Source organism: Podarcis raffonei, chromosome 10, assembly GCF_027172205.1.
Source record: "Podarcis raffonei isolate rPodRaf1 chromosome 10, rPodRaf1.pri, whole genome shotgun sequence".
Taxonomy (NCBI): domain Eukaryota; kingdom Metazoa; phylum Chordata; class Lepidosauria; order Squamata; family Lacertidae; genus Podarcis; species Podarcis raffonei.
In genome coordinates this window covers 37,283,305-37,309,010 of record NC_070611.1, presented here as the reverse complement: position 1 = coordinate 37,309,010, position 25,706 = coordinate 37,283,305, and the positions used below count along the sequence as shown (strand labels likewise).

Sequence of the window (25,706 nt, the reverse complement as noted above, 5' to 3'; positions counted from 1 at the left end):
TGGTGGTATTTCTTTTTATTATTTTATAGGATTGAGAGAGCACTGCTGAACAAAGATCTAAGTTTGTGTACACCACTGAGGATGGATGACTTGTAGCCAGCGGCTAAACAGTTAAATATAGTAACTCAAATAATAATAGATCCCAAGTTCAGGCCTGCTGCCCACAGCTGTTGTATTTTTTCCTCTCTCTCCTGGTGATAAGTCACTAGAATGATACTGTGCTAAGCCACAATGAGAGACAGAGACAAGAATAAAGCTCAAAAACTTTTTCTGGATAAAGATAGAAAATTGGATAACTATAGCAAAATTATATGATTGCATAGGATGCAAAATTGTAGTGATTATTTTTGAAGAAGATGCAAGATATAAGACTGGGAAAACTCCCTGAGAAAATGCAATACTTACTCTCAGAGAGAAAATGAAAAAGAAAATCAGGTTTTTGCAACTATCTGAGAAAGACAGGATAGTTATCAAAGGCCTGGAAAGATATTGGCCTGTGGTCAATATATATGTGTAATATATTACATTCACAAACACCTGCATGCATGTTCCACAAAAATTATGCCTAAATCATGAAATTTCCCCCCATCTTCTAAAATACATGAAGTCCACAGAAGGAGGACAAAGCATTTGTAGACCAAGCTATGCTCTAGAAACGCTCCCAAACTCACCATTACTTCTTTGGCCTGTTCCTTTCTGTCTGTGCTGATGCCCAAATATTGGGCGCTATCCCAGAGAATTGGCATTCCTCCTTTGGTCTCTCAAAGTAAAACTGCACACCACTTTTCTTCCCTATTGTGCCACGCTGAAATAGTATGGGTAGGGGTGAAGGGATGTCTATCTGTAACTTTTCTCGTTACAGAAACAGTGTCTAACATCATCATGCAAAGGCTGTTGCACCACACTTGAAAGAAGCAAGATGCAATGCTGCAAGGAGATCCTGGTTTTTCATCTTCTTCTTTTTTAAGAGTGACCTGAATATACCATCATTTGCAGAGTTCCAAGACAAAAGCAAACTGAGGTTGACTCTTAACAAGAAACAGAAGCTTTCAATCTCATCTTGCAGTATGAAAAGCAGAGGGGAAGCCACAAGATTCATGCAAGAACAACAAACGGTGGTCTGTTATTATGTCTGAACCATGCCATTGTAGTGGCCTTCTCTTCATCCATAACAATCACAAAGTTTGGGACAAAGCAGTGATGGGCACACTGAAAATAAGGTAGATGTAGAAGAACGCTTCAGTCACAACAACACGTCACAACTATGGGATACTAAAGCAAGCACAGAGGTTGAATTAATTTTCCAGTTGCTCTCTGCTTTGCCTATACAGTTACTCTTTGATATATTCACTCCATAATCCCCTTGTTTTGGAAAGTCTCTATTGTTATGAACTTTAGATTAGATGATTGCACATACTGAAACAATTAACTATTGTTTTTGTAGTGCTCAGTATATAGCATCACTTTTGTATTATGTTTATGCCACTTGGATATTCTGCTCTCTTCATTAGAGGACCTCAGAACTAATTTTCTGCTTTTATTAGTAGCTTTAATATTGGCATCCACTGAGGCAATACAGATTTATTTTTCCCTTCTGTTTCAGAATACAGACTGTTTTACAGCTGTTTTACTAGCTATTTAAAATTCATATAGATGCAAAATGAAGAGCAGATGCAAGAGTGAATATTGAATTCTGGTAAATAATTAACCTTGCTTAATACTGTTTATAAACTTTGGTGGAACATAGTCTTGCACATGACCTAGAGATTCTTCGTCAGGCAAAAATAAGGAAATAAAAATCTTTTTCCAAAAGTGAAATTGCCTCTGGATGGGATGTTTGATACCCTATCCCTTTTGCTGTAGTGTCCAAAAAAAATTGTTGAGTGGGTTTCTGCAGTTTTATTTCCACCTTTAAAAGGAAAATATTTAACGAAGACACATATATTATATACACACAAAGGAAGAGAGAAGAATCATAAAATTTTACAATTGGAAGCAACTTTGGAAGTAATCTTAGAACCACACTGTTCAATTAGGAAATACAATACAGGATACATTTGCAGCATTTTACACTGTCAGGTGGCTATCTAGCTGCCAGCGAAGAAGAGTCATCACTTTTTGACATTTTCTGTTCCATCATCCAACAGTTTTCACCCTTAATAAGGTTCTCCTAATCTTAGGTAACTTCTTAAGGATAAAAACTGTTTGACGATGGAACAGAAAATGTCTGTGATACTGGAAGACGGGCATCAAATCTCCCCTTAAGCATCTATATCCAGTTCTTTCAACCATTTGTCACAGAACTTGGTTTCCAGACCCCTCACAGTCCTGGCTGAGCCTCTGGATCCACTCTACTGTATCAATGTCCTTCTTAAACTGTAATTCCAGACTGGCAACTTTGTGAAAGCAAACAAGTAGAGTCATACCTCGGTTCTCAAATGCCCTGGAACTCGTACGTTTCAGCTCCCCGACGATCAAAAAAAAGAAGTGAGTGTTCTGGTTTATGAATGTTCTTTTGGAAGCCAAACATTCAACAGGCTTCAGCGGCTTCTGATTGGCTGCAGGATGCTCCTGCAGCCAATCAGAAGCCGTGCTTTAGAGTTGAACAGACTTCTGGTACGGATTCTGTTCGACTTCCAAGGTACAACTGTAGCAGCATTTATGTGGCAGGAAATAATGTCTAACAACAACAGCAGCAACAGCAATTTTATATGCCGCCCATCTGACTAGTTTGTCCCAGCCACTCTGGTTGGCTTCCAACAAATTAAAACATCAAGCACAGTAAAATGAAACCTCCAGTTTAAAAGTGAAGAAACTCTGCTAGGTATTTTTGCGAAGTATCTTGAACCAAAAACATGTGTTTCTCCAAACTCATTTATTTATTGATAACTGATATTTTGGAACTAATGTAGCTTTTTAATAGATTTTTTAAAAAGACTTTCCCCCACAAAACAGCTGAAATGTTCAGTCAGTTACCTAATAATCAGTATAAAATGCTTGTAGAACCCGCTGCAAAAGTTCACCCTTGAGAAACAATTCCCACCCACACAAATTGCCTTAGATTGAAAAAACAACAACATTTTGCTTTGGGCTCTTATGTCAAGGTTAAATAAGGAAGCAGGAGACTGAAAACATATCTACATTGCTAACAATTCAACATACTAAAAAATAATGTTTCAGAGAAAATTATTTTGCATCTCTCTAGTTTGTACATTCTATCCTTAAATATACTTTAAATGCATGGCACATCAACGACAATAAGGATTAATTTCAAGTGAACTATCAAGACATGATGAGTCTAAGTAAGGTGGAATTAGTGCTAGGCACATAATTTTTGCAACATACAGATTTCCTACAGTTAACCTTTTTAAACTTGTAAAAAGACAAAAGATGTAATTATCAGGTGGTTAAAATAATTTATTCTGATGTTTCCCAGGCAGTTTCTACTCCCTACCATCTTCTGCTTTTGAACTTTACACACTATAACTTCAGCCTTGAAAAGTCTCACATTGGCATAATTCAGACGTTATGCTATAATAAGGCATGCCTAATGTCCTTCTTTTCTCACATCTTATCATCTCCTCTCCGTCTGCAAAGCTGGGAGGAGTTGCTCAGAAGCTTCTGCCTTTGATGAACCACAACTTACCATAATGCCTGAACTCATTGATTGTGATTAACTGTGGTTGTTTTAAGCCAGTCAGCGTTGGAAACCAAGCTTTGAAGTTGTCCTGTTTGAAATTAACTAAGGTTAATGTTAGTTTATGTTATCCACAGTTTGTTGGTTCAGATGACATGACAAACTGTAGTAAATCAAAAGTAGAAGCTTCCAAAATCTTCCTCCAGGATTTAGCATGCTGCTCAAGCTTAGCTAATAGGTCAAGTTTATGCATATACTATATGCTGTATCTGCATTATATGATAATATGCTAAACTTTTCATTTTAAAAATGATGCAAATGTGTTAGGCTGATGTAGCTGAACTGATAGCAAGGCTTCATTCAGTGGAATGGAAATATAAGCAATTTTTGTCACTCACCCCTCCCCCTGAATCCCTGGCAAATTTGTTCCAGATGACTGGGGATCCCCACATAAAAAATTTAGGGGAGCAGAGACTCAGAGGGAAACTTCTGAAAATTGCCTCCTTCCTCATTTCACTGAAGGAAGCCTTACCATCAGCTGAGAAAAACCAGTTGATACAATCCTAAATCTCTATTCATGTAGAGATACTTCCTCATGGAAATAATTTTGCCTGTGTGTCACATTGATAAAATATCACTTTTAATTAGGGGTGCATTGAATATTCATGATTTTTGCTTGCAATAGCAAGCATAAGAGCAAGCCATTTGGCTCTTTAATTTTGAATAGTGATAAGCAACAGCCAAGAACCAAGGGTAGAGCAGGCTGGTTGACATTTTGGCTGTGAAACAATGTGCACTAATCACAGACAAAACCCTATCCTTGTGTACTTGTTTTTGCATATGAATGCCACAAGCATGCAATATCACTCTGCAATGCAAGAATATCCATAAATAGGGAAGATTTTGCATCTACCTATATTTAATATGATTCTAAAGAACCAGTTAGTGCTATGACAAGTGATAAAATGATTTACCGCTCTGACATTTCCCTTTCTTAAAGCCATCTTGGTTGGGACTTTTTGAACTCTTTCAGAAAATTCTCTGAAAGCTCAAAAGGACCATTCTGGGTGCTTTCTTGAAAGCCATTTATTCTCTCCAACCTTCCCTGCACTTGCCTTCATTACTCTAGCCATTCTTCAAGCATTTGCCTGAACCATACCTATGTTGAAATGTGGAGATGGGGCATGGACCATGCACAAAAGCCCTGCTCCTAGCAACCCCATGTGCATCAGGCTGGTGTGTTCGGCTCCAGCCTTCTGCTTTGAACAGGGAAGACTTGCAACACATTTTTACTTGTATTCACTTAAACCCCAGTAGAACCCTCTTAGCAATCAGGGACACGAATCAAGCAACGTTACCCATCTTCCAAGGTGTTCCACTCCCATTCAAGAGAATAATCACCAGCACCCCTATGTATGTTGCCCACTCAACAGTGGAAGCTCAAAGGGAATTCAAACAGGGGTGTTTGGGTGGGGCTTGCATGAGTGCCACACCCTCATCCTCACATTTAAACATTGCATGTTCGGGAAAATATCAGAACATGGATGCTTTTAGCAAACTTACCAAGCAAGAGGGGTAAGGAGGTAAACGATTTGCAAGGAAAGCTCTCTCACTGTTGGCCTCTTCTCCATCCCTTTCTAAGGGCCCAGAACCCCTGGCGATCTATAGACCTACACCCTGTTGGTATGGCTTTATGACCTAACCGTGACCCAAGAAACAGCTTCCCTCTTCCTGGCTGCTGCTGCTGCTGCTGCTGCTAGAATACAAGAGGGCAGAGGTAGTCTGGAATAAGGCTGAGTGTATTTACAGACCAAGCCAAAATTAAAAGGCATTTTTGGTTCACCTCGTAAAAAGACCATTGTTTTCAACCTGGGGGAGGGTCACTTCAAAATCCATTCAATTCAGAAAATTGGCAACAACACTATATAAGCATGGTCAGTGGTAGTTAAGGCTGGCAGGAGGGTGCAGAAGGGGCTGGGAATCATGCTTTGAAGGAGCAGGGGTAGGGGAGATAATATATGTTCCCATGCCTGCCCCCAACCCCTTAACTATGGTTAAAGATTGGTTGTGTTTTGTTTGCACTGGTGATGAATTTGCTGTGGCTTACTTTGTATCCTGCGCAACACAATATGGGTATCATTATTTTTCCTCTTTCATCCACTTTTCTTTCTATAAAAGTAGTATTAAACCCAAGTACTATATATTCCAAATTTGCAAAAGCCTCTGGAGGTAGATAAGCCAATAATTATAATCCAAAGCTAACAGGCTGGCTCAGACTGTTTTCAAATCAAAGGGTCAATTTTGTGACAGATCCTCATGGCTAGATATCTGTAAAAAATATGCTTGGTTTGCAGCTTGCTATAACCATGCACTTTGAGTTTCCAGTTCAGAATACACAGTTTGTAGGCAAAATAAATGGTGTGTATACAAATTTAGAAAATTGAAGCACGGCTACTTGCCAGAGCATTCCAAACTGAGAAGTCTATCACCTTCTAGGATAGCATTAAGGTGGCCAATTTGCACAAGTTACATGATTATGCAGGGAAGCACTGCACACACAGCAGGAAGTTTACTGAAACTTTTTCCTGTACCCACTCACATGGCTACACTTGAAAATTGTATTTCGTTTCAAAATTGCCTTGCCCATTCATTGTGTGCAAGCTGCTCTAGTAGAAAATTCAAGGATACCTTTGGCTGCACATTGCTCACTAAGATGGAAGGCAAGTCAGACACAACAGAATTTAAAATCTTAATTTCATGAAGTGTGTCCACAATTTCCCCTGAAGATTTAGTTTGTGTAGTTCCTGATAAACATAAACACTGAAGTTACATATATTAGCAAGACATGTTTCCTTTTCCTGTGGCAGCTTGCCAGCTAACTATTGCCCATGGCAATTCTACTATTGTTTTTATAAACCACAGGTTTCTGTTGCATCTTTGGAAACAGCCAGTTGCCCCAGGACACAAATGAAGACACAGTGAGACCGAGATCTGGTGTTATTAAAAACAAATCCTTTAAAAACAATGGAAGTGTAATTTACACAAGGTAAATTGAAGAGCACATAAAACTTGGCTCAGGAATGCCAAAGAGCATCTTCAACAGCTAAAGATGCAAATACATTTTTAAAAATATTAAAAGTAAAAGGTCTTGCTGTGATATTATTAACTGGCCACAGGCACATCAGGGCTAAGAGATGTTTGCTCCCACCTGTTGTGGAATGTTACATCTAGGAGCATTGTTGCGGCCAGCCCTGGAAGATGGGAGACAAGGTTGCTTGGCATGCGCACATATGCCAGCACCCATGTTGGGCGGGGGGGAGGAGAGGATTTAGTAGCCTTGGTTATACCCCTAAGGGACTCTCTGGGCCATTCTTCACATCTCCCCAACCCCCTTCTGTTTTAATATAGGTCTACCAGTTGTTTCATGGGACGCGGGTGGCGCTGTGGGTTAAACCATAGAGCCTAGGACTTGCTGATCAGAAGGTCGGTGGTTCGAATCCCCACGACGGGGTGAGCTCCCGTTGCTCGGTCCCTGCTCCTGCCAACCTAGCAGTTCGAAAGCACACAGTGCAAGTAGATAAATAGGTACCACTCTGGCGGGAAGGTAAACGGCGTTTCCGTGCACTGCTCTGGTTCGCCAGAAGCAGCTTAGTCATGATGGCCACATGACTCGGAAGCTGTACTGCGGCTCCCTCGGCCAATAAAGTGAGATGAGCGCCGCAACCCCAGAGTTGGCCGCGACTAGACCTAATGGTCAGGGGTCCCTTTACCCTTTACCTTTACTAGTTGTTTCAGGGCTGCGTAGGAATTTCTTCCTTGCCTGCACATTTGGAACAGCAGAGTTTTTTCTTTCTTTCTTTGCCTACTGGATTCAGAGAAGATAGGTGTTTAGGAGTAGGTGCTGTTCAATAGGTTGATATGGTCAATATGATTTCATGGTTAAGCTGGCAGGGAAGTGTGGGAAAGGTTATGGTTAGCTAAGGTAACAGGTGAGCACACTTCAGTACTCTCTGGGCTATAAGGCACTTGGACTTGGATACAGAGCATTCTTAAGGCTTATCTGTGCACCTGCTCAGAGTTTGGGGGCCTGGGAGAGGAATGCCTTCTCCTGTCCCTTAGAATGGGCAAGATTTGGCTCACCAAAAGCTGAAGTTAAGATCGCTTTCCTACTCTTCTCATTTTCCCATGCATATGTAGTTTAAATAAAATGTGGTGATAGTTCAACCCATCACTTGTGTTTCACCTCTTAATTCCTGGATCCAGTCGCAAATATGCAGGATTCAGATATTGTAGAGAGCCACTTCTCTTCTGTCTTTTCAAAAAGAGATACTGAAGAGATAGGCATATCTTAAAGGCACTTGCCAAGATAACAAATGAGGGGCACTGTCATAAATCTCTGCAGAGGAGATTTATAAAAGTTAAATGACAGATTAAGCTGAAAATCATTGATTCCTGCATAATTGGCATTTGGCAAAGAATTCGGGGTTTAGCCATCCTCTAACATCAGCCAAAGGACTTAAAGGTAGGTAGTAACTCACCATCTATAAATCTCTGGAAGTGTTGGTTGAAAACAAGGGTTCATTCAGTATAAGGCAAATTAGCTAATGCTCTGAGAAATATGTACTAGGAATGAATTTGGGAAGGGGAAACAATTAAAAACACACTGAAATATGAATGTATCAGTTGACAGATAACAACTGATACAGCATGCCTGGGTTCAGTATAACCAAATTCCCAAAAAGTATTTTATTTAAAAGATTTATCTTCTGTCCATCAATTACCAAACAGCAGCAAGAACAACAACAACAATTCAGTGCAATTTATAAAAATTTGATAATGGTCAGAATGCTAATGATCTTGTCACATCCTATATCCATATACATATATAAAGCACCATATAAACAATACCATCAAAATGCAGCATTCGTGACCAAATCAGTATATTCAAATGGGTTCATGCATCTGGAGGCTGGCATATGTACAGGCTTCTCAATGAATATACGTAGATGGAAACTAACAGACATTACATAGGAGTGAAATCATGATGACTGTTGTGGGCAGTAGCTGGAAGTAGTGTTATCTTCACTGGAAGATATGAAGACCACAACGTGTGTGTGTGTGTGTGCATGTGTGCATGCGTGCGTGCATGCACTGTACTTTTATACCGAAGAAGTCAAACATTTATGCACCATTACAGTTCTTCTTGCAATTCTGCATTAAGCCTGGCTTCAGAAAAGAGAGCACGAACAATTGCTTCAATAAGCCTGCTTTTAGAAATGTTCATGTTTGATCTTATGCTTTTTATTTGCAAAACTTACTCTTCATTACACATTTCTTGATCTCTACAGCATATTAGAAAATGAGCTTCCAATTCCTAAACAGGTGTTGTTATGAAGATTAATTTATCAATTACACATTACCACCAAACAATTTTTTTGTAAAGCAATGGTTGTTACGGAGAAAGGTATATTCTGAAGCTGTATTCTAATTTCATTTCACATTAATTCATATGTACCACAACAAAGAAGACAGGAAGGTGCCATATGGTACAACTTAAGTGGCCTGACTAAGCAAGTGGTAACTTTTTGGACAGGCAAGGCAGACTAGGGGGCTGACTGTATCTAGCTAGTTAAGGCTGCAGTGATTCTAAATAATCCTAGCACCAACATATATAGCACTGCACACACCACACACATTGTTTACAAACTTTTACTCAGAATAGTCCTATTGAAATGAATGATCATGACTAAGTTGGGTTCATCAATTTCAATGGGTCTGCTCGGAATGAAAGTAAGTTGAATACCACCCTTTGTATTTACCAAGAGCCTTCCTATCCAGAGATACTCAAAGATGCCTTCAAAAAGTCTTCTCATAACACAAACTGATTAAGGAGGTTGACAGGTTCTTTCAGGAATGAATTTCATCATATCGGTGTGACAAGGCAGAAAACTCTCCTTAACCTCAACAACTTCACTGTGCAGCATATAGAACGCAGAACAGATTCCCAACAGATATCACACAGCAGGGATAAATGATGGAGGAATGCATTCCCAAAGGTTCTGTGAACCACTTTTAGTACAAATATATTTGTGGGAAACATGACTCTGATCCAGGCCATTTTGGGCTTTAAAGTTAAGCGCTAGTGGGGTAAAATTGGGCTCGGGAGTACTATATAGGAAAGTATTTCAGATGAACTAAATATGGTATTGTATTCTCTCTGAATTCCACCACTGTTAGAAGGCTCGCTACAAGAATACTGCATTAACCTTGAACTTCCAAGTCATTTTCTAAAGATAGCTCCATGCAGATTGCAACACAGTGGTCTAAACAGGAGATCCCCAGAACATGGAGGATGGGTGTCAAAGAGAAATGGCTATAATTGTTGATTCCCTAACTCAAGCTGACAGGCAAAGTTGTACTGCTTCAGGATTTTTGGGCATGCTGAGAAATACTAGTGAACGGTCTCTTTGTTGGGGAGGGGCTGGGACACAGGCAAGGGCCTATTCAGAGACACAGCAGCAGCACACCAGATCTTTAGGGAAATCAACTTCTACTACTCACCGCAGAACAGAGTTGAAATACATGATGATCTGATAAATGTGGAGAACAGAAGGAACCCTGTCTATCTGAGTTTGAAGTATGATGAATGAAAGGGCAAGGGGGCAGAGGCAGAAAAAACAACAGCTAAATATCATCTCCATTTCCAGAAGCCAAATAAATGGCCTCATTCACAACCAGGCTTTGCAGATGAAAATAGCATAAGGAAAGCCATGCATACTTACAAATTATAAAGCATATCAGCCATGTTGCTGCGGTAGTACAAGGCATTCCTATAGGCGCTTTCAGCTTCAGAAATCTTGCTCTGACTCTTCAGAACATTTCCAAGGTTACCCCATGCTGTCGAGAGAGAGAAAAGCAGTATTCAGAGAGAGAGACAATCCAATTATATGGAATGTAGTACCTGAAGATCAAGAAGGACCTCAGGGAGAAAAACCCACACAACTCTCTCTTTTCTTTTCTCCATCCTGGAGCAGCAGAAGAAAACATCCTCTCTTTTTATTATACTGCATTGTTTCTTCTATTAGCAACAACAATATGCATGCTCTACAGTTTAATCCCCAGAGTGCATATATATTGGGAAAAAGTCATCTGTTGGTAGGATCAGGAGCAACACTGGAATGCTGAAAGTTGAGAGGAAACAAACAAGTGAGGCACAGCAATTGTATCATGCAGCCTGCACAGGCCTCGGATAACACAAGAGGAAATTCCCCTGGAGATAGCAGACTTCAAGAGCATCAGCTTTGTAGCATGGGCACTTTTATACTGTTTTATTTATAAATGACTTCTATTCAGCAAAACTCACCTTCAGAGGCAGGACATAAACAATCAGGATTTCAATGGGACATAAAAGCAATTACCGTATCATAGGTATGCTTGAAATCAATAGACAAGTAGATGGATCAGGGAGCATTACCATGTGAACAACTGAAGTACACTGGTATGCAAGAATAGACAAATGAAACATAGATTTGTGAACAAGTGGGTAGATGTCCCTACAACATTTGTGTTACGGTGTGAAACGGTAAAGTTCAAGTTATCGGATCTGGGCAACAGAAGACAAGAACATTATTGATTCTGCCCAAGTCGCTAGGAAATAAAGAAATAGAAGATGGAGGGAGGGGAATTATAGGGATATCCATGGCTTGGTCAAAATCAAGGGATTCTCCTTTGCAGAATGCAACATTCTCTGCATCATTTTCCTATATATTTTTAGACTGACTCTCAACATTCTGTGTAGCTTCATATACTGTAGTTCAGCTCCAACATTTATATCTTCCAATTCAGGCAGGTGCATCAATGTCTTAAGAGCACTAGGCTAGTAACTGACTGGCAGAGGCAGTATTAAATAATGGACAATAGATACACTCACGTGTATCACAAACATAATAATAATAAATAAATAAATTATTTATACCCCGCCCTCCCCGGCCAGGGCCAGGCTCAGGGCGGCTACAACCAAATATAAATTACAATAAAACGTACTGGGGGGGACAGTAAATTAAAATACGGCTTAAAATACAGTTTAAAATGCAGTCTCATTTCAGTAGTAGCCCATAAATCAAGACCATAAAGGGAGGAAACACCAGGTATTCACCCAAGCCAGCTATCCATGCTGGTCCTACATGGGCGAGCAAAAAAGCCAAGGGAAAATTTATATAGCAAATCCCATATAAGGGGTCAGAGCGAGTCCAAGCCGAAGGCCAGGCAGAACAGCTCCATCTTGCAGGTCCTGCGGAAAGATGTCAAATCCCGCAGGGCCCTGGTCTCTTGTGACAGAGCGCTCCACCAAGTCGGGGCCAGTGCTGAAAAGGCCCTGGACCTAGTTGAGACCAATCTAAGCTCCTTGAGGCTCAGGACCTCCAAAGTGTTGTTATTTATGGACCTTAAGGTCCTCCGCGGGGCATACTAGAAGAGGCGGTCCCATAGGCGCGAGGGTCCTAAGCCACATAGGGCTTTAAAGGTCAAAACCAGCACCTTAAACCTGACCCTGTACTCCACCGGGAGCCAGTGCAGCAAGGACACCATAAGGGGTCCTTTACTTTACTTTGCTTTGCAAAGTAAAATTGCTAAGATGCTAGTATGGGACAAGCTTCTTTAGACCACAGAAGTATTTCATATTTCCTTTCATTAGTGCATTTAAATGAAAAAAGAAAGACTTCACAACCAAAACCACATAGGAAGAGTGCTTCCTATGATACCATATACGCAATAAAGTTAAACAAACACAACTGCAGCATTATCTAAAATGTTTAAGATTGAAAGAACAGCACGATTGGCTTCAAATACCTGAAGGGGGCATTTGGTCTTCTGTTTCATGAATGACAGGCCCTCGTGACAAGTGTCAAGCTGTTTTTGAAACTTACATTTTCAACCACTGTTTCCAATACAGCCTGGGAATCTGCTGTTGAAAGAGGGAAATCCCACTGGCCATAAGCAATGCCTTGGGCTTGCCTAAGGTAGCTGTTTGGATCCCAGGCAATAAGGTGTAAGAACAACAATATATTTCTGTCAACGTACACATCTCAGAATACTCAAAACACTCAATAAATGTACTTTTGAAATATTTGGATGTGGAGAAAATGTGGAGATAGTCACTAAAATGTCAGTTTCAATCTACTGGAGGAAATGAATCCCCTCCCTCGTTTTATCTGAATGGCTTTTCAGAAAATGGGACATGGCAATAACGTCCAAATTAGCACATTCTGTTTGGGCAAGAGAATATGTGATGTATTGAAAAATGAACACTTTTTATGTCTCTTTGGAATGAGTAATTTGGCAACGTTGTGAGACCTTATTCATTACTTTTGCTAAATAGTGGCTTGTAATATTTGATTGTAACTGAGAAACATCAAATCTGGCAGGCCCAGACATGTGAAATAGTAGCTTTCACTATATGCACTCAACAAGTGGCCAAAACTAAATTACAGTCAATGGGTTCCAAATCTGAGTCAAAATGTACAATGAGGATGAGAAGGAGGATAGGGAACCTGTGGCCTCCAGATGTTGCTCCCATCTTTCATCACCTCTAGACAGCAATGGGAATGGGTCTGGAAACTGGAATCCAACAGCATCTGAAGAGCAATAGGCTCCCCACTTGCTGGATTACAGGAATGGGAGCTATGTGTGTACCTAATACACATTGGAAAACAAACGTTAAAAAAATATATGTAATGAGCATTGTTGGATTTCCTCTGTAATGCTCTATATGCTCCTATTTCACAAACACACTTGGGGTTGAGAAGTGGAATACTGGGTGGAGTTGAATTACGACTGGGCAGGTATTTGTCCCTGTGTTACAGATGCATTTACCCTAAACAGGGACAAACACAACAAATGCCCAGTCTGGATGACTGCCTACAGAAGGCACTGATAAAACCACTTCCAAAGGTGCTCAGCTAATTAAACCACAGTATCAGATTCTAAGTTTTCTTCATTTAATGGAAGGAAATGCATACTAAGCAAGACAAGCTCTAAAACGTTTAGGTGTTGGTGATATATTGTTATTAATGTGTGCTTTAGGGTTAGAATATTGCTGGGTTTTATTCCTTATGTTCTTCCTATATCACTCAGCACTAACGCTATGGTTGCCATAAATTAGCAAGTTTAAAATAATACAAATACCTCCGTGACAAAGCAAATTTCCTCTTTAAAATACTTCCATTTATGAAAACATGCCTCCAGCATTAGAGAACAGTTTTGGCTCTTGTTTCATATTCACTGACCATCTAAAGGCTGGAACAGTTCAATCCTTTCTCTTTAAAATTCTTTGTTTCCATTGTTTGCAGAAGCTGTCTTTACTGCCTTGGCTCCTTTTCAATTCATTTTTGTTCAGAGTGAACACTTAGCTGCAGCATAGTTACTTCAAAATTGACTTCATACATAACCATGAAACACTGTGGTATATTAAAGGAATACTGACAAAATTGATTTCAGAACAAATGTCAGTAGACCTAGTTCAGAGGTCACGGTGAAATCGTGAGCTTCAAGCTTATGCATCCTTTCCTTCCCATGCAAACTCTGTTCTCTCCTCTATCTTTTTTCTAGTGTGAACAAACCACAGTTTTCCAAACTGTCTAAACTGGGCAAACAATGATTTTGCAGAAACAAAAATTTGTTTCCAATCCAAACTTGGAAACTCAACTCAAACCATAGTTTCCAATTATGATTTGAAAGCAAAGCATACACTCCTTTTATGTCTGCCACACCACTTCCAGCACAAAATGGTTTGTGCACCAAGTCTGGACCAGGCTTTTGTTCCAATTCTGAAGATAATCATGGCAGTCACCTATGGCCTGATTGCCGCATTACAATGGTTAGGAGGGCACTTCCACTGCCATTGTTTCTTGGTTACAACCAACTCTAGCCAACCCATGTTTAAAAACCAAAATGGTTTATTTATTTATTAAAATTTATATACTGATTGATTTCAAAAGATTATCAGCAAAAAATTATAAACAGTTAAAAGGAACTACTTGAAACATTCAAAAACTAGGCAAAATCAGTGCTAAGTTCAAAAACAGATTAAAACGCACACCAACATTCTACATATCTGATAACACTGATGTTTAAAAAAAGAAGTAAAGGACCCCTGACAGTTAAGTCCAGTTGCAGACGACTCTGGGGTTGCGGTGCTCATCTCGCTTTACATGCCGAGGGAGCCAGCGTTCGTCCGCAGACAATTTTTCCGGGTCATGTGGCCAGCATGACTAAGCCGCTTCTGGCGAAACCAGAGCAGCTCACGGAAACGCCATTTACCTTCCTGCTGGAGTGGTACCTATTTATCTACTTGCACTTTTTAGGGTGCTTTCAAACTGCTAGGTTGGCAGGAGCTGGGACCGAGCAATGGGAGCTCACCCCATAGCAGGGATTCGAACCACCGACCTTCTGATCGGGAAGCCCAAGAGGCTCAGTGGTTTAGACCACAGTGCCATCTGTGTCCCCTAACACTGATGTTACTTTACCCTGAATCTCCTAATGACATTTCCCAGTGACTTCATATATGCAGCACTGGGAACAAGATGGAACCCTGTGGCTACCTATTATACAGATATCTACTAAGGGTACCAGCCAAAATCAGCAACCAGAAGCACTAAATGCAATAGCCAGTGGAACAGCTTATTCTGTCACTGGGGCAGAGACTGTTCAATATAAAGAGGCTCTCAGCTGAACAGTTTTGATGAGCACCATTCACCTATAAGTTTTAGAAGATTAGAAATAAATCCAATATCTTTTTTGTTTGTTATTAAACTTTTACGGGCATCAAATTCCTAGACCATGACAGATTAGGTTTGGTGTTATACATCATCCTGCACCACCTTTCCTAATCCTCACCACCATTTCCTAAAGACCTTTTCATAGCATGCTATAAATTACAGTGGCAAAACATAAAGAAAGATGTACAACACACATCAACTAGGTTCAGTTGCGCTGCAACATCCGCTACTTTCATTAGGGCTTGTGTCAATTCCCCTGAAACCAGCAGCTAAAGCATCTCTTTTCTCATGTCTGAAGCTCCTCAAAACAAAAAATAGTCTAATATTGTAGATAGTTTTCAAGGTGAATCACATCAGTTGCTTCTGTTCTCTGTCAAAAGTACTTGAAAACCTCTTATCTTCCCTTGAGCACTTGACTGATATTAATAATCATCAACACTTCTGTGACGCACTGAAGAAGTACCTGCACTTCGCAAAGTAATTTTCAATAAATCACCATGGGGAGGTGCCTCAAAAGGCAGGATGTCATTGTGTGAGCCTGAATTCACTGCCTTCAAGTTGCAAAATCTCCTGGGGTGGGGTGAGCGAATCAGTGCAGAGCCGAATCATCATTTCAAATTTGCATATCACAGTGAACTGTTAATCCCACAGCATATTCAAGTACATATTAGGCATTTGTGTTGCTCTGGCCTTCTGGAATGTACTGTTCAACATTCTGCGTTCTACTACCATCAAGTGTAGGAAACATTTTTTAAAAATCTAGTTGAAAACATCATTATTTCTGGGCACTCAGGAAACAAAGCCCTTGGAATATCTTGTGCCCTGCAAAGCAAAAGGTATAAAATTGTATACACTTTTCTGAAATACACTTTATTTATCTGCATCTGGAATTTTATGTAATATGAGAAATCTGTCAGCATCTCTTAGATTAATTCTGTTACTGCAAGCCAAGGTTTTAACTCGCCAAAATAAATGCTCTTATAACTCATTTCTTAATAAATAAATGTTTTCTACAAGCTCAAGTTCCAAAATTAATCTGTTTTATGCATTCATTTTACATACAAGCAAATATCTGCAATTGCTCATGCTAGCTCAAGTCTGACAACCAATATTTCTTATAATGTCCATAAGGTATACTTTTTTGCATTAGCAATGTCATGAATATAGTTTGTTCAATGTCACTGTTCAATTTATTTCAAGAATTTAGGAATCACTACCAATGGGAGTTGGTATACACTAGTCAATTGTTCCACAAGTCTGAAATTCATTTTAGTAATACGAAAATAGATTTTACAAGAACTTTTGACAATGTGGTTATAACAGCTTTCTTCAATCAAATGCAGCTTATATAGTTGACACCAAAATGTATTGCCATGATCCCTATGATTTCTTCCTAGATTCATTGGTTCATATATGATATGCGCAAAAGGACAAAAGGACATGAAGGTGTTGACAAAATGTATTTCAAAATCTGAGAGGCATTTGAGAGCACCCTGGCCGAAGAGACTAGAATGTGTTTATTTAATTGGAACCAATGGCCTAATCCTACAACTTGCTACACCAGGAAAAAAACAATTAGAATATATCATTATAACATCACAGCATAAGCTGTGCATGGGTCTTGCTGTGCAAATGACAGCTGATGTATGTATGCAAATAAAAATGGTTTTCCCAGGAGAAGCAAGTGGAGCCTGGCCAAGTGTTTAGAATTTGCTTTCCTATAGGATGTAAGATATCCGTCTGAAATAAGACAAACAATGAAATTTAGAGGTATGTACAGCCAATACAATCCACAACCCTATATTAATTTACGCCAATTGTCTGAACTTAAGCTCTTAAGATCAACTGCAAACCATTGTTCAAACATTCAAAAGAAAGTTGCAGGCAGGGAAACCCAGCCAGATGGGTGGAGTATAAACAATACAATTGCTATTACTATTACTAATAATTTTACTTAAGGAAGGAAGAGTTCACCTTAATTAACCACAGCCACTCTTCTCCTGATCCTTCTAAAAACAAAAACAAAGAAAGCCACTGTTAAGCGGCATGGCTCAACTAATTTGGAGTTATTTAAATATAACATTAACGAAGCCCCCAAACCCTGAGTATACCAGAAAAGCAAATGGGCAGACATGCAGAGGTGATCTTCCCAATCTTTACTCTACAGCTTCCCCTCAGTTAATGACTGGCAGATTCCCTGCCAACTTGGGGTCAAACAGACTGGCCTTTGCATATGAGAATTTTAGGCAGCAGCACAACATTCCTTTCAGCTGGTACTCTTGGGTATCCTTTCCTTCCCTGAAAGTGAGCAAAACTGTGTGTTATGCATTTTGGAGTAGCTCATTTTCACTTTGCTCACGAACTACATAAATATGAAATGGTGCTCTACCTGCCCTGTCGATCGGAAGGGCTATACTATTTTATTTCTGTTTCTCAAGTAATCCTGAACCTACCAGTATTCTGCAGAACTTCTCCAATTGTTCTCAGAGCTCACTTTCAAAAAACATCTTCAGTTTATTTAACCCTTTTAATGAGAACTCCTAGAAAATTAAGTTCCAAAAATAACATCTGTTGATAGCTCAGTCAGTAAAGCATGAGACTCTTAGCCCAAGGTTCATGGTTTGAGCCCCATGTTCAGCAAAATATTCCTGCACTGCCTGGACTTGGAGTAGATGTTCCTCATGGTCTCTTCCAACCCTACAGTTCTATGATTCTATGAATAATGTCACCCCATACATGTCAAATCAATCACTGCGCTTTGCAGAAGAGGGCCTTCTGCATTTTCCATTTTATTAGGAGGTCCATTTTATAAGATACAGTGGTACCTCGGGGTTAAGTACTTAATTCGTTCCGGAGGTCCGTTCTTAACCTGAAACTGTTCTTAACCTGAAGCACCACTTTAGCTAATGGGGCCTCCTGCTGCCGCCGTGCCGCCGGAGCACGATTTCTGTTCTTATCCTGAAGCAAAGTTCTTAACCTGAAGCACTATTTCTGGATTAGTGGAGTGTGTAACCTGAAGCCTATGTAACCCAAGGTACCACTGTATAGGCAAACAACTTTTGGTGTGGCAGCACCTGCACTTTGGCACTTCCTCCTGTTGCAGTCTCTCCTGTTTTCTTCAGTGCCTTCCTTTTTTCAACAAGCCTTTTAAAGCGAAGATTTTTATCCCAGTCCCTATGGGAGGCAAAATTGTTTTTCTGTTGGTTTTCATAAGAACACAAGGAGAGCCTGCTGGATCAGACCTAGTCCACCATCCTGCTATCACAGTGGACAACCAGATGCCTGTGGAAAACCTGCAAGCAGGACCCAAGCCCAAGGGAACTCTCCCCTCTTGTGGTTTCCAGCAACTGGTATCAAAAACATTGCTGCCCCCAACTGGAGAGGCACAGCATCGCTATCATGGCTAGCTGCCACCTTTCATTGTTAAAATTGCTTTGGGGGCGTTTCATGGCAAGCGATTCATAAAATGAGATGGAAGTTGAATAAATGTATAATTCTCTAAGCCAGCGGTTCTCAACCTGTGGGTCCCCAGATGTTGTTGGACTACAACTCCCACCATCGCTGAGCTCCTGCCTTGCTAGCTAGGGGTGATGGGAGTTGTAGTTCAACAACATCTGAGGACCCACAGGTTGAGAAAGGCTGCTCTAAGCTTTGTTCAGGCATCCCTACATATGAGAATGGGAACACAGTCATTAGCCCCAGCTAGTGCTCCTGAGGGGAGGCCCTCACCACTTCTCATTTTCTGGGGCTGAGTTTCTGCATCAAGTTGGCTAATCTAATCATATAGGCAACCTTGCACATTCTTGGTTGCCTCGTCTGCTGCACTTCAGCCTGAACGGACCGAGGGCTACAGGGGTGGGCCATCGGGAAAGCGAAAGAGAGAATGGCGAGAGGGGAAGCATTCCTATCTTATCCATCTTTATCACAGGCTCTCTGTCTCACTTAGGAAAGCAGGCTAGAGACATGTGTGTCGTTTGTACCTTACAAAGAGTAGCTCTTTTAGTCTCACCTTTCCGGTAAAGCCTCTCCTCCTCCCGGAGGGGAGGGGTTGTGATCTGGAGCCGTTCCCGCACTTCGCAGGGGGCGTTCCGGCCCCTGCTTGCCATCATTGCTGCCGCGCCATGCTCCCCAGTCTTCCAATCATAGGGAAGCTCAGGGGCGGGGTTTAGCTGCTCAAATGCCGCCGCGGCAGCTCTTTCCCCTCATTGTGCTGCCGGGTTTCAACGAGTCACCCACCCATCCTTCCCTTTAGTTTATCACTTCGTGCTTGACCTTGCTATGGACTTCTGGTTGGTCGCCTTGGTTGCCCAAGGGGCCTGGTAGGAGTTTTTCCTCAATTAGCAAATTGGCACCGGCCACTTGGTTTTTCGCCTACCTCACACACTTACTCTGATCCTGCTTCTGCATAACAGCCAAAACTGTTCAGAATTGAGTGCTACCTTCACAATAGTCTGAAATCCCTTATGGACATGAAAAACATACTGTTGTGTTGTTGTGTCTATATACAACAGCAGGAACTATATTCTTCCATGTACATCATATAAGATATTTGCTGTTTCCACTGCTATAATAATGGAACCACAGGAAGTAGATATGAAGAAGTGTGACTAGGAATGTGAAAGAGCTGAAGAGAAGAGAACTTTTCCAAGTTTTGGTAGCCTCTATGAGCCTCTTTGGTAGCCTCTATGAATCTGATCTGTCTCATATTTTGCTATGTAACTCTAGTTTCAGGAGTGCCAGATAATTTCATGATGCTTTCAGATGTTATGAGTAATGTTGCCAGAAAACTAATACAGAGGTCTGAAGTTCTTCTATAGGGGATAAACTTTCTAAACATTATGGGTTGAACCCAAAGGTTCCAACAAAAAGCCTCTTCCCATCAAAGGAAGGCAATCTTTGCTTCCCATCCATTTGTTTCTGAAATACTGGACTGTTATTTACAACAGGATAATAACACTATGCACCTCAGCACCCATTTCTCCACCCTTAGTCTGCATTTTTAAGCTGCAATTTATAAAACTTTATTGCTAAATGTAGCTTGCTTTGCTACAAATAGCAATCAGCAGATCCAAGTCCTGCAGTATGCTTGAAAATAATACTGTTTCTTACATACAAGCCATTTTGAATTTGCTTAAATCTAACCTAAATTTCCCAGGTGCACTGCTGCGGCCACACACCATGTGAAACAAAGACAGGCTGTTCGTTCAGATATGCAGCTATTAACAGGTTAGATTTTCCTAACATTTCAAATACCTGGAAAATGCAACAGAGAGATGTTTCATCAGGGAAGCTGAGAATAAATCACACTGTTTATGTAACAATACTGATGTTTCATCGTAAATGTCAAAAGGACAGTTCCACTAATATTAAATGTCTGTGTTGGCTGTCTTTTTCAAGTTTCAAGTTTGGCCATAATCAAAGGAAAACAAGAAAAGGGGGGAAAGTTGATCTGATCCGCAGGTTTTAGACACCCCACTAATTACCAAACTTTTCTTCGCTTGTGGAAATAGATTCAAATATCTGAATCAGAGACAAAGGTAAAACATGTTCATACAGACAGAGGGTTACATGGGGGTTATGTTCCAAAGAACCATGTGCATCAGTGAAATCGCATATAATCAAAACCCATTGAAAATGCCTGCAAACACCCTGTTCCGCCCCCGTTCTGCCCAACCCTATCCTGCCCCACCCCACCCTTTTAGTGATGTTTCAGTGTTTTCTTTTTGATGTCTCCGGGTCACTTCCAGGTTCAGTGCAATGCATGTATACACGACCGTGCGCATATTGTAAGTGCGTAAACTGGGGGCCTGTCTGTATTGCTTATTAAGTAACAATCCATTATAGCATAGTTTGTTAGATATGTAAAATGTTTGCAAAACATTTTTGTGGTTGTTTTTACTGCATGCTAAAATGATTCCTCTTAATATGGAATCAAAACAAATCTATATTCTATATGATTGTACTATTTGTATGGTATGCTACTATGCACTAGTGCATGGGTAGGCAAACTAAGGCCTGGGGGCCGGATCCAGCCCAATCGCCTTCTAAATCCAGCCAGCGGAAGGTCCAGGAATCAGCGTGTTTTTACATGAGTAGAATGTGTCCTTTTATTTAAAATGTATCTCTGGGTTATTTGTGGGGCTTGCCTGGTGTTTTTACATGAGTCAAATGTGTGCTTTTATTTGAAATGCATCTCTGGGTTATTTGTGGGGCACAGGAATTCATTCATTTCCCCCCCAAAATATAGTCTGGCCCCCCACAAGGTCTGAGGGACCAGCCCCCTGCTGAAAACGTTTGCTGACCCCTGCGACTTGTGTATTTAAACTGTTCATAAATGCACGTGTAGGATCCATAGCCTAAGTACTCAATCCAAAAAGAGAAAACAGAATTATAGACAGTGGGTGTTTTTTTAACATAACAAAACAAAATAGAGAACATTACCTTTAGCTGGATTTACTTTTATCCCTGACTTATACAGCATCTCTTCATTCTGCCAGTCCCCATTCCTGACAAAAGTCTTGAGTCCATAGAAAAATATTAATGCAGCTGTGGCAAAAAAAATCAAGTTCTTCAGAAAGCGCTTTTGGGCTTTGATGTAGAGGGCCCGGGTGCCCACAGTGATCAGCAGGCAGAAGCCCATACTAGGTATATACAAGACACGCTCTGCTATCACAAAGCCTACATAGAAAAAAAAGTTTGTGGCCGGAATAAAGGGCACAATTAATAAGGACAGAGACAGAACTACAATATTCTCAGTTGAGGGGAGTTGCGGTCTCTGCGGCAAATGTTTGTTAATGCCGTTTTCTTCTTTAGATACAAAGCTGGGCTTCAACTCCAAGCTTTTATACTCCATTTCTGATAGGCAGTTATGGCCATTGGTGTTCTGCTTGCCATTTGTTACGTTTTTCCCATTGCATTCTCTCTCTTTGCTGGAGCTTTTCAAACCGGTGTAAGCAAGGAGGAGAAGTCCAGCATAAAAGGCCACTGTGTGTAGGTTCCTCCAGTCACTGACTGTTTTGAGAAGAGGCACAGCATCCATGGACCAATCAAAGCTAAGAGTGTCCGGGCACAGCAATAGCCAAATATTTTTGGTTGGCAGGTAAAAAAAGGTCAAGGTTCGTGTTAGAAAACTCTCCGAGTCAGCTGCTGGGTTGTCAGAGTTGGAAAAGCTGGGAGGTTTGTTCCCCATCCAATAAAAGCGAAGACCTAGTAGCAAAGCTCCCCAGAAGATCAATAAACCAATGCTCAAAAGAAGGGGTAAATTCTTCCGCTGAAAGGGAAAAAAGAACAATAAATAAAATTACATTCATATTTTGGTTTTGGGGATTCTGAAGTTGCTTCTGTGAGCTTTTAAAAACCTTACCTAAAGAAACTATACAGTCCTACAAGCTTTTCCAGTACAATCTATTATGTCTAAATGCTTTTATAGAATTGCTTGTCCATCACTAAGGTTGTGTTGTAAGCCAGAAGCTACACTGTTATAAAAATAGAAATACTGTCTTATCTTGCAAATTTTCCACCTTTTTTGCAGGGTGTGTGGGTGTGGGTGCAATTAGGCCACTTGCATGATTTGATTCTGCATGTGAGCATCTGGCATGTGCATGAGATGGCCATGTGATTTCATCACACTTTGCTTAATCTGCTTTTTGCCTTACACAAAGAACCTACCAGAATTTCAATTGCACAAGCAGCAATCTAAACTCACACTTGTAATAATACAGTTGCAATCAGCATACTGAAAATCTGTCGCTCCTTTCCCATTCATTAACTCCAGTCTCTGCTTTGGCCTGGACATCAAATACACTTTTTTTCAAAGGACAGGTAAAATTGTTTCTCTCCAGAATCCTCCCCATAGTGCGCTCTCTCGCTCTCTCGCTCTCTCTCTCTCTCTCTCTCTCTCTCTCTTCCATTTCTTTTTCCCTCCAGGGACGATCTGGAGCTCCATTCAAAATAGCAATTTCAGCTATACTGAGCTGCTATGCAGGGTCCAAAGGTCAAAGACACGAGCAAACTAGCTACAACAAGTGCACTTTAAAGCATGCCTTTAGTTTATTTATGGTAGGCAGTAATAGCTTGACATTTGTTTGAACTGCTCATCATATTCATGCTGTATATCTTGGTCAATTATTTGGTTTCTGCGTGTGGATTTTCTGGCATCTGAAATTGCAGAAATTGCTTTAGCATGCCCCCCATCACCCTCAGTGCTTCCATATTGCTTAGGTGTTCACTGAGCTTTCCATAGTTTTAGATTGGAAGCCTTCCTAATAATCTCTAGCATGCCAACCATAACACAAGATAATGTTATGAGCCACAAAGTATGCATAAATACACCATGCTTAAGAATTTCTGCTTCTCTCCCAAGATTCTTAAATGAAGACTGTGAAAGAGAAAACTTTGACAATCAGCATATTTTAGAATATGCTGCTACAGTATATCTTGTGGAATCAATACAGAGCACAATTAGCAAAATTACCAAGGAACCACAACTCAAAAGATGCGTTGGTAACCCTGCTGCCAGCACTAGCAAAAGTTACACGTGCATCTGTGATTGACCATTTTATGCAATACTGAAACTAGGAATATCACATTTTCCAGCATGCACGTACTGTAGAACTGTAGCAAAACTAGAGAGAAGCAGTTTCAAGTCCAACAATGTAAGCGTGAAGGTGGCAGGAAGCACGTGACAAAGTTGCCTTCCCTAACAGCAGGGCATATGTTGCTTGACAAAAGCTCTTCTAAAAGTCAGGAAAGTGCAGAAAGTTGTGAGTTTGGGGAGCGGGGGCGGAGAATTCTGAACATACTAAGGAGCTATTGGAACCAATACAAGTAATAATAATAATCATTTTATTATTTATATGCCGCCCATCTGACTGGGCTGCCCTAGCCACTCTGGGAGGCTCCCAACAAAATATTAAAAATGTAATAAAACATAAAACTTCCCAATACTGTGCTGCATTCAGATGTCTTCTAAAAGTCATATAGTAATTTATCTGTTTTACATTTGATGGGAGGGCATTCCACAGGGCAGGTTCCCTGTAACTTCACTTCTTGCAGTGGGGGAACTGCCAGAAGGCCCCCATAGCTGGGTCTCAGTGTCTGGGCTGGGCGATGGGGGTGGAGATGCTCCTTCAGCTATACAGGGCTTGGTTCTGAGGATCCAGGTGTATACACAAAAACTGGAAAGCCTGGAACCCCTGGAACCAGACCCCACAAGGTGGAGGGTGCCTTACTTGGCTTTGGGAAGGAGTCAGGAGGGCTCTGGCAGGGTCCTAGAACCCACTCACCTACTTCCCAAAGTTCTGCAAGCACTTGCCCAGCTTTGGGAAGGAGGCGTAAGGGCTCTAGAACCCTGCCAAAATTAATGGGCATTGCCATTCAAATAAATAACAACAACAACAACAACAACAACAATAATAATAATAATTTATTATTTGTACCCTGCCCATCTGGCTGGGTTTTCCCAGCCACTGTGAGCTGCTTCCAACAAAGATTAAGAATACATTAAAATGTCACACATTAAAAACTCCCCTGATGTCTTCTAAATGATGTTTATGTGTGCCAAGTCATGTGGTTGATTATGTGGGGCAGGGCTTACTTCCCCCCCACCCCTCAAATTTTTTTTATTTAAGTTGGCACCCTTGACTAACGCTTAGGTTGAATCCCTTTATTATATGCTTTTCCCTGATGCTTCACAATATAGGATTGTAGATTTGTGGGACTGTTTCCAACCACATGGACCGAGGAAGCAAATTTCATCCACTTTTGTCAAAAAGAATGGAAGTCATAGCCTTAAAAAAACAAATTCCAATGGTGATTTCAGGGTGGAGATGGGACAAAGAATGATGCAGACTCAGGAAGACACTGATCTCAATCAAGACAGCCTTCACATCAAAACAAGCTGCTTTATGAAGTGTCAAACCTAATATTGTGGGCAGTGCGTATCTCAAACCATTTCCAAACACAACCTACAAACACATCACCACTCTTAGTAGCTCATAACATGGTGCTTTGTAATAAATTTCAGTGAGGGTAGGATAATGATTGGAGTGGAAAAGTCAAAAGAGTTGTTTATCCAGACATTAATTTAGGGAACAGCTCTATAAACAGTACTTTTATTTTCGGTATCTGCAGCCCTTGCTTTTTAGGCTATAAATTTAGAAGAGCCCAGCAGGAGGCAGAGTTCTTTATAATACTTGGCAACAAGGATTTGGATTACTGTACTCCTGAGTCCTAATCCAGCCCATCTGCCATATGCTTTGGCACCCTCATAAATCCTCTAACCCTTCATCAGCTAT

At 40.7% G+C, this 25,706-nt stretch overlaps 1 protein-coding gene across 1 annotated transcript in view; it reads right to left on the bottom strand.

Moving 5' to 3' along the window:
- TMTC2 (transmembrane O-mannosyltransferase targeting cadherins 2) overlaps positions 1 to 25,706 on the bottom strand; it is a 182,277-nt gene that overhangs the window by 55,513 nt on the left and 101,058 nt on the right. Inside the window, exons 3-4 of the mRNA XM_053407294.1 lie at positions 21,853 to 22,681; positions 10,420 to 10,534 (exon numbers count right to left, since the gene is read on the bottom strand). Coding sequence (XP_053263269.1) covers positions 10,420 to 10,534; positions 21,853 to 22,681 — 944 coding nt within the window. The remainder of the gene's footprint in view (positions 1 to 10,419; positions 10,535 to 21,852; positions 22,682 to 25,706) is intronic.